This window comes from Notamacropus eugenii, chromosome 4 (assembly GCF_028372415.1).
Source record: "Notamacropus eugenii isolate mMacEug1 chromosome 4, mMacEug1.pri_v2, whole genome shotgun sequence".
NCBI lineage: Eukaryota > Metazoa > Chordata > Mammalia > Diprotodontia > Macropodidae > Notamacropus > Notamacropus eugenii.
Window position 1 is genome coordinate 89,349,192 of NC_092875.1, and position 9,723 is coordinate 89,358,914.

The following is a 9,723-nucleotide window of genomic DNA, read 5'->3' on the forward strand; positions in this document are numbered from 1 at the left end:
AGAGCTACAAGGTCAATGTGAGTCAGCAGCGTGGCATGACATTGAAAAAGAAAGTAATCTTGGGCTACATTATAGTAGTGACTAGAAGAAGGTGGCTGGTGATCTCCCCATTCCCTGCCCTGATCAGACCCCTTCTCCAATGTCATGTTTATTTCTGGGCAGGAAGGACATTGACAGGTTGGAACATTTTCAGAGGACATCACCAGGATGAGCAGAGAACAAGATACAAGGTCATAAGAACATAGTTTTAAAACTAGAGAGAACTCTGGAGACCATCTAATCCAAACCCCTCATTTCACATTTGGGGAAACTGAGGCTTAGAAAGGTCAAGGCATTTGCTTGACTTCACACAAGAAGGAAAATAAATGGCAGAGTTGGAATTAGTTGAAGAAACAGAGAATGTTTATTGTGGAAAAGAAAAGACTTAGAGGAGATAGGAGAGCTGCCTTCCAGTATTTGAAGAGGAATTGGCCTTGTTTTACTTGGTCCCAAAGGGCAGCATTAAGACTAATGGGTGCTAAAAGGACATGGATTTTACTGAATTATAAGGAAAAGCAGTCTAAGACTGAGAACTGTCTAAAAGTGGCATGGTTTGCCGCTGGAGGTAGTGAGTTCCTTGTTACTGGAAGTCTACAGGTAATCGATCAATAAATATTAAGCACCTACTATGCACCAGGAACTGTGCTAAGTGCTGAGATGGAACAAAGATTGATGCTTCTGTTAGAGGTTGGACTAAGTGACCTCAAGATTCCTTCCAACACTGCAATTCAGTAACTCTGAGTGATCACTTCCTGGAATACACCTGATCCATGACCAGCCAAGGAAAATCTATGGCTGCAGTCTTCAAAGTGTGGTCCTGGGACCCCTGGGAGCCTTCCAGATCTTTTTTGGGTGGGAGTGGGGTCCTTGAGTTTAAAAACGATTTTTATTATAATACTAATGTTTTGATTTCAAATATGGCAAATATTGATAGATATGATCCACATAAACAAAAGCTCTTTGGGGATGATCTCAGTTTTTAAAAATGTAAAGGGATCCTGAGACTAAAAGGTTTGAAAACTGATCATCTATCAGTTTGAAAACTGATAGTCTTTTAATCATCTAATTAAATTAGAAAATCTAATTTAATTGGTAAATTAAATTGCACAAAGATGTTCACTAGACTGTTTCTTGCCCAGCCTAAACCCCTTGATCAACCATGGTCAATCATGGTCTCAGGGGCAGCCTAGAACCCTTCAGTTTTCTGGCCTTCCCATATATCTTCCTTCCCATTCCCTAACCCCAGGTGAAAACTTACAGACTGTTGTTCTCTCCTATTCCTGTTCTCTGATCTTTGCTAGAGAAAGTCTTGTTACCATGCCAATCAGTGCCACTACATATTTACATTATGTAACCTGGATTGAGCCCTCATGCTATTTTTCAGATAACTTGTTCCTCCTCTTCAGTAGTTGTTCCAGATCTTTTCTGTTCTTCTCAAGGCTCACTTGGTTACCTCCAACAAACCAATTCCATTGTAGGTCTCCTCATCACTAAAATGAATTTGGTGAAATAGGATAACACTAGAATGGTATTCAAACAAACATCTTCCGTTAACTCAGTGCGTATCTTTGAACAGCTGAACTCAACCTCCTTCTCCTACCTCACCCCAATTAGATTGTGAACCCTAATTTCTCTCCTGGCCCCCAGTTTCAAATGACCAACTGCCAAAATGATCTTCCTAAAGTGCAGGTCTAACCATGCCACTCCCCCTACTCAATAAACTCCAATGGGGACCCATTTCTTTGAAGATCAATACAAAATCCTCTCTTTGGCATTTAAAATCTTTCACAACCTGGCCTCTTCCTATCTTTCCAGTCTCCTTATCCTTTACCCCCCCCCCATATACTCTATATTCCAGCTACACTAGTGTATTTGTTGTTCCTCACACATAACACTCCATCTCCCAACTGTCAATGCCTTTCCATTAACCATTCCATGCCTAGAATATTGTTCTGTATGGTAAGGAAGAATGAAGAGCTAAGAATCACTCTTGAGGCTTTGAACCTGGGTGACTGGAAGGATGGTGATCCTCCCAACAGAAATAGGGAAGTAAGGAAAAGGGTGTGAGGAAAGATGAGTTCTGCTCTCAATAAGTTACCCTTTGAACAAGTTAGGTTGAAGATGCCTACAGAACAGAAACTATAAATGGACATTTGACTATGTGTCATGTTACTAGGCAACAAACATTTATGTATTTGTATTTAAGGGACTATGGTTGGTAGATGCCGTGTTGCAAAGATGAATTGAAACAGCCCCTGACCTGAAAGAGTTAGAGAAATGCAAATGAAAGTCGGATACATGACCTTATATCCTGACACTGGCAAAAATGACCTCCAGTGGGAACAGTCAAGTGTTGGAGGAAAGATAGGCACACTAATACACTGTTGGTGAGTCTGTGGATTGGTCCAACCATTCGAGATGTAGATTTGGAATAATTATACAAAATCAAGTGACTCAACAGTTGATACTCTTTGATAGCAGGATGTCAAAGACAGAAACAAATACTCAACATACAGCAAAATATGAGTAGCATCATTCTTTGCAGTAGCAAAAAAAAAAAAAAAGAAAGAAAAAAGTAGCCATAAGTTGCAGAATTGACGAAAAATTGTGAATGTAGTAAAATATTATTTCATGGTAAAAAAGTAAGAGTACAGAGAAACATGGAGATATTTGTATAAATGGATGGAGAGTAAACTAACTGGAACAAAAAAAACTCCAATCAATCCACAGTGATTACAACTGTGTAGATGAAAATGTCACTAAAAGGAAGACATTATAAATTCAACATGTCCACAACAGGGCTCATCTTTCCTCCTAAGCCCATTCCTCTTCTGAAGTTCCCTGTAATGGTCCAGGGCATCACCATCCTCTCGATCACTCAGGTTAACAACTTCAGCTTCTCCCATATCCCATCAGTTGCCAAATCTTGTTATTTCTTTCTCTACATTTATCACATTTGTCTCCTCTTCTCCACTGGCACAGTGAATCATCCTAGGCCAGGCCCTCATCATTAGCTTTCTCAGTGATTTCTCTGTCCCAGGTCTCTGTCCTCTTCAATCTATCCCTACATCCAGCCATCAAGGTAGTTTTCCTAAACCGTAGATCTCCTCATATCAATCCCCCTACTCAGGAAACTCCAGTAGTTGCCTATGACTTCTAGGATCATATATAGTCTTTTGTTTTTCATCTAAGTCCTTTTCATGACCTGGTCCCTTCCTGTCTTTTCAGTCTTCTTACACAGTTCCTCCCTCTATGCACTCTATAATCCAGGCTAAGTACTAACCTACTTACTGGTCCTTATACACATTAGTTTCTTGTCTGCATGCCTTTACTCTGATTACTCCCTGCTCCTGGAATGGTTTATATTCACCTCCACCTCTCAGAAGCCCTGACTTCCTTCAAGATTCATCTCAAATGTAACCTTCTACAAGATGTCTTTTTCAGTCCCTCCAGCTGCTCACGGTTTCCCCTCTCAGGTTACTTTCTACCTACTCCATAGGTGTAAGTCTCCCCAACCAGAATATAAGCTCTTTGAGCGCTGGGACTGCTTCATGCTTTATCTTTGAATCTCCAATGCTTAGCACAATCTCTGGCGTATTGTATTTCTAGCCTGGGTGAAATAGGGAGCCCCAGTCCCAAGAAAAAAAAATTTTTTAAAAAAACTTCTTAACATTTTGATTATTGTTTATTGCTTAAAATAAGCAATTTGCTTTAATTAATTAATTGCTTAAAATAAGCAAACAAGAAAGAGAAAAGAGTTAAGATAGGGCAGCTGAAGGAACTCCCATTTGAAGCCATCAGCCACTGGAGGTATATTCCAGGGTTGGAGAGAATAAAAAAAGGTTTGCAGCAGTTGACTGGAGAATGCTGTGGGGAGTTGATAATGCAGAATAGAGATGCTGAACAGCACTGAGGGCCCAGCTCCTCTTTCTGGCTCCTAAATTTGATGTTCTCATGGCTTATTGTTCCCAACCCCCTCCCTCACAGCTTCTACTGTCACCTTGAAAAAAATCTCCAAATCCACAATTCCAACTGCGTGTTGGACAGCTCCATGTGGATTCCCCACCAACAAACGCTACATTGGGTAGAGAATGTCTTTCTCTCCCTCTTCCACTCCCAAACCTGAGTCTTCTAGTGGCAATTCCTTGGCTGCTCCCAGTGATCTTGTCGGACTCCTACCTCTCCTGTCAGTCTCGTCGTCATATCTTGTTGTTTCAGCCTCCACTGAGGCTGTCTGATGGTTCCCATCTTTTCTGTTCTCACAGCTCCCAGTTTAGTGAAGCCGCTCCTTGCCCCTTTGTATATAGTGTTTAGGAGGTGATGATACCGCGATCGACAACAACGGAGAAGCTGAAAAGAGTGGTGGGAACCAGTTACAATTGGAATCAGAAGACTTGGATCATAGACCTGGCTCTGCCACTCACAAGCTGTATGAACTTGAGCCTCAGTTTCCTCATCTGTAAAAGGAGGAGCCTGAATTAGATGATCAGTCTCCAAGGTTCCTTCCAGGTGTCAGTGTTATGATCTTCCCTCCTAGAGGTCCTGGAAGCTGGACACTTGGGCAGGCAGATCGTGTCTTCATGCAGCCTGCTCAGCATCAGGGGAATACGTTTATGCTGTTTGTCCCAAGAGCAGGATAGACTTTAACAAAGAATTTTCTGGTTGGGGGAGGGGGTTAGAGACAGAACTGGAGCGACGGAGGCATCTACAGTCACTAGATTAAGAGCTGGAAGGGAGCTTAGAGATGATATCGTCCAGCGTTTTCAACGTGTCCAACAGACAGAAAAACTGAAGCCCAGAGACAGTAACTGGCTGAATTGGGATTCAGACCCAGGTCATCGGGCTCCAAATCCCGTGGAGATCACACACCCTAGTTGGTCCAGCCGACTTAGCGCTCCTTCCTGGCCCAAAGCCAACGGAAGGACCAGAAGACCCCTGGACACCCCCAGGCGCCTCCAGACGGGACTAGCCCTGGGGTCTTGGGCAGATACATCCCTCTCTCCGTGTGCAATCCCCGCCAACTGCCACTAGGGGGCTGTGCCCCTCTCTCCTGCTCCTAGCTTTTCTTCCCTTCCGCTTACCCACAGCTGTTTCCCGCAGGAGATTGACAGCTGGGCTCCCCGGTTGCCATGGGGATAGGCAAATGAGGTCGGACGGGCTGGGGTTCCGATTGGCCTGGGGGCCGTTACCCCCGCCGGGGAGGCGGGCTCGGGCACTGCGCTCTATAAAAGGGCTGAGTGCTGTCTTCAGCGTTTCAATCTTGTCCAGGAGGGGGTGGGGGGGGGCGCTGGGCCGGGCCGGGCCGGGCCGCGCCGTGCCGCTCAGGAAACCGTGGGAAGAGGCGGAGGTGGGAGCCGCGGCGGCCGCAGCCACTGCCGCGAAAGCCAAAGAACGGCGATCGCCGGCGAGCGAGGACAGCAAGGCGGCGGGGCCACGGGAGGGCACTGGCTGCGGGAGCCCGTGCGGGCCGGGCCCGGGTGACTTTCTCCGCGAAGGCGCACGGGAGGCAGGCGCCGACCAGGACCTCTAGAGTTTCCTGGCGGAGGCGAGGCAGTGGGGGCCTCCCAGCGCTTCAGTGAGTTGTCTCCGCCAAACTTTTCTGCCTTCCCCCTCCGAAGCCGGCGCACCCCCTCCTCCCTCGCGGGAAAGTGTTCCACTCCGCTCCCCGCTCTCGCCGCCGCGGCCGCCCCAACCTCCGCTCCGCGGACCAGGCGGACCAGGACTTATACACTTCGCGCCCCCTCGGGGGAAGCCTGCGGGAGGCGGGGGCGTGCCCAGATCCCCGAAGTAACTAGCGTGGGGAGTGGGGGGGGAGAGGCCCGGCGGCTCCCCCCCCATTGCCCCCGCCCCCAGTTCTCGCCCTTGACCCCAGCCCGCCGCCCCGTCGGGGGTGACATCCTCCTCCCCGCTGCCCTTGAGCGGTCAGGGCGCGGGGGGCGGGCCGGGGCAGGGCCTTCCTGAGATGGCCTCGGAGCTGGCGATGGGCGGCGAGCTGCCCAGCAGTCCCCTGGCCATCGAGTACGTGAACGACTTCGACCTGATGAAGTTCGAAGTAAAGAAGGAGCCCCCCGAAGCGGAGCGCTTCTGCCACCGCCTTCCCCCGGGCTCGCTCTCCTCCACGCCGCTCAGCACGCCCTGCTCCTCCGTCCCTTCTTCTCCCAGCTTCTGTGCCCCAAGCCCAGGCACCGGCGGCGGCGGCGGCGGCGGAGGAGGAGGAGGAGGAGGCGGCGGAGGAGCGCCCGCGGGGGGGCCCCCAGGGCCTCCGAGCGGAGGCCCCGCTACTGTCGGGGCTGTGGCTGGCAAACCCCAACTGGAGGACCTGTACTGGATGAGCGGCTACCAGCACCACCTCAACCCCGAGGCTCTCAACCTGACCCCCGAGGACGCGGTGGAGGCGCTCATCGGCAGTGGCCACCACGGCGGCCACCACTCGGCCTCGGCCTACGAGACCTTCCGGGCGCAGGGTTTTCCCGGCGGCGGCGGAGGCGCCGGGGAGGAGCTGGGGCCTGGCCACCACCACGGTGGCCACCACGCGGCCCACCATCACCACCACCACCCGGGCCACCACCACCACCACGGCGCGGGCCACGGCCACGGCCACCACGTGCGCCTGGAGGAGCGCTTCTCCGACGACCAGCTGGTGTCCATGTCGGTGCGCGAGCTGAACCGACAGCTGCGCGGCTTCAGCAAGGAGGAGGTGATCCGCCTGAAACAGAAGCGGCGGACCCTGAAGAACCGAGGCTACGCGCAGTCCTGCCGCTATAAGCGGGTGCAGCAGAGGCACATCCTGGAGAGCGAGAAGTGCCAGCTGCAGAGCCAGGTGGAGCAGCTGAAGCTGGAGGTGGGCCGGCTGGCCAAAGAGCGGGACCTGTACCGGGAGAAATACGAGAAGCTGGCGGGCCGAGGAGGCCCCGGGGCAGGGGCCGGAGCCGGGGGCCCCGGGGCAGCAGCTGGGGGAGCCGGCAGCGGCAACGCAGGCTTCCCCAGAGAGCCCTCCCCACCCCAGGCCGCCCCGGGGGCAGCCAAAGGGGCAGCCGATTACTTCCTGTGAGCTTTGCCCGTAGCCGGAGCCGCGGTCAGGGTGGGCCTCGGGGAGTGAGCCGAGAAGCGGCCGGAACGCGGATTCTGCCCCTCTCCTCTCTTACCAGCGCTCCCCGTGCCCTCCCACGGCCTCTGCCAAGGCGTTGGCGGCCCTGCCCGAAAACCCAGCCTAAAGGCGCTGTGAGCTTTGTACATTTCCAGAAGCCCCAGAGGGAAGGGATGTCTTTGGCGGGAAGGGGTGGCTACAGCTCCCGAACTCTGGGGGCCACTTCACACTCCAGAGTCTTAACTTGGGACTGGGCTGGGAGGGATCGGGGGCGGCGGAGCTAAGGAGGGAAGTAGCGGTCCTGAGGAGGTCGCCTCTCCACTCAACTTTTCTTAAGACTTTGTAAAGCACTAGCCCCAGCGGCTCTGCAGGCGTCTCGGAACTGCTGCTCCCTTGTCATCCCCCCACCCTGCCGGGCCTCCCTGCATGCGGGCCATGTATGGACTCGGGGGGCTCCTTGCTCGGGCCTGAGGCTCATTCCCTCTCCAGCACTTTGGCGTCTTTAGGGTTTTGCATCCTTTTAATTCTGCCCCAATCTTCCGAACCCAACTCTGCGCACAGAAAAGTCTTAAAGGCCGGGGCCCTGGCACACGTTCTGGAGGCCTGAGCGGCCTCAGGTCCTAGTCCCGGGCAGTAACTGCAGTCTCCAACTCCAGGGCCCGAGGGCACCCTGCCTAGCGGCCCTAGGAGAGTGCCCCCCGCCTCTTTCCCCTGGCTTGGTCCAGGATTCCCTCCAGGCTCGGAGCTGGAAGTATGGGTGGAAGGGGACTTTGCTTGCTCGGACTCTGTTCCCTCCGGTCCCTTCGGCGAAGATGGTGCTGACCACGGGAATAATGTTCGTTATTATTGCTACTACTATCATTATTAATTATTCTTATTATTAATCTTATTGCTATGAGGATGGAGAATGGTTATTTTAAACAGGAAACTTGAGCCAGATTTAACTTATTTAAAGGAGGCCACTTGTACATATGTAGAATTTAGGTTTGGAGGGCTCAGCTCTCGTCCTTTGCTCGCTCTCTCTCTCTCTCTGTCTCTCTCTCTCTCTCTGTCTCTCTCTCTCTCTCTCTGTCTCTGTCTCTGTCTCTCTCTCTCTCTCTCTCTCTCTCTCTCTCTCTCTCTCTCTCTCTCTCTCTCTCTCTCTCTCCCTCTGTGTCTCTCTCTGTCTCTCTCTCTGTCTCTCTCTCTCTGTCTCTCTCTCTCTCCCCCCCCTTTGTCTGTCTCAGTCTCTGCTTTTCACTCCGTCTCCCTCTCCGCGTGTCTTTTCTTGTATTTGTTTTCTCTGCTCCTTCGTCTCTTTCCCTCTTAATTCAATTTCACTTCCCCTCGCTCTCTCTCCTTTACTATTTTGCTTGACGATTTTAAAAACAAAAACTGGAGGGAAAAATGATCTCTTCCCACCCCCAAGCTCTGAGTCTTAACCCCAAAGTTTCTGTCCCAGCATGTGCGAGCCCACTGAGTGAGCAGCTGCCTGTCGTCTGCCCCTGAACCGCGGGACGCCTGCTGGCCCTGCCTCTCTGCCGCCCGTGGGAGGGCGGCTACCCGGCCAGCCGGTCCTCCACGCGGGTCCCAGAGCTGCCGGCTGCCCGCCCATTGCTATTGGCGGTTTTTCTTTTGTTTTTTTTTAGAGATTTAAACCAAGAAAAAGTATCTATGCTGTTTAATCATACTACTACTATTACTGCTACTCTGGGGGGGGGGGGGTCGAGGGTGGGGGGCAAAGGAAGCCCACGCAGGTGGAATGGAGACAAACTCCAGCTGGCGGCCTGCGGCAGCGGCCGGAGCAGGAGGACTTGGGCCGCGGGCTGTTATTTCTCTATGCACCAGATTGTATTTATTATTCCCTGGGAAACGAATCCTTTTTTGCCCTGAAAGAGGAGTGAAAGGACAGGACGCACAGGGCTTCCAGCAAACCCAGAACTGACAAGCCGAGAAGGAAGTGAGGCCCAGGCCGCGAGGATTTTTTTTTTGGTACCTTTAATTTAAACGGCTTTGTGTTTCTTTTGCGTTTTTGTTTATTTCTATTTTTTGTTGTTGTTGTTCTGAAAGCCGGATGGCCTTTGGGGGGTGGGGAGGGCCTCGGGGCCGAGTGCAAGAGGAGACGCGCCCAACCTGGAGAGCTTGGCCCACTACCACCCCGCCACCCCGGCGGCCTCCAGATCTAGTCCGGCCCCTGGCCCTTCCTTTTGTCCTTTAGTTGGGGTCCTTAGGCACGGTCCAGCTTCTAGGGACCGGGGAGCGGCCCCTCCTCCCCAAGTGTGGGGCTGACTTTTTCCTTTCCTTTCCTTTATTTTATTTTTCCATTTGCTACGAAAACTGAGGAAAGAGAAAAACGAATAAACCTGTTGAGATGGAAGAGCCGCTGTCGCCTCCGCTGCTCTGTTTGAGGGGGGCTGAGTCCGAGTCTTGTTTCTCTCTGGGGCTAGCTTGGGAGAGGGTGTGGAGAATGGTCACAGGAAGGGAAATGGGGAGTCTCGGAGGGTCCAAGGCTACTGAGAGAAGCCCAGCGAGAAACGGTCGCGATCGTGGCCTGGGCAAGAGGCATTCGGGGCGGGGCAGGGCAAGGGCTGGGGCAGAAACTAAAAAGGCTTTGGAGA

At 51.9% G+C, this 9,723-nt stretch overlaps 1 protein-coding gene across 1 annotated transcript; it reads left to right on the top strand.

Moving 5' to 3' along the window:
• Positions 1 to 5,324: 5,324 nt before the first annotated feature.
• On the top strand, positions 5,325 to 9,487 carry MAFA (MAF bZIP transcription factor A). Its single transcript, XM_072602839.1, has one exon. It carries the CDS (start codon positions 6,002 to 6,004, stop codon positions 7,088 to 7,090), a length of 1,089 nt encoding a protein of 362 aa, XP_072458940.1. The 5' UTR covers positions 5,325 to 6,001; the 3' UTR covers positions 7,091 to 9,487.
• Positions 9,488 to 9,723: the final 236 nt, after the last annotated feature.

Coding starts and splice junctions, on each gene's coding strand:
- MAFA (XM_072602839.1), top strand. CDS start 6,002: ATGGCCTCGGAGCTGGCGATGGGCGGCGAGCTGCCCAGCAGTCCCCTG.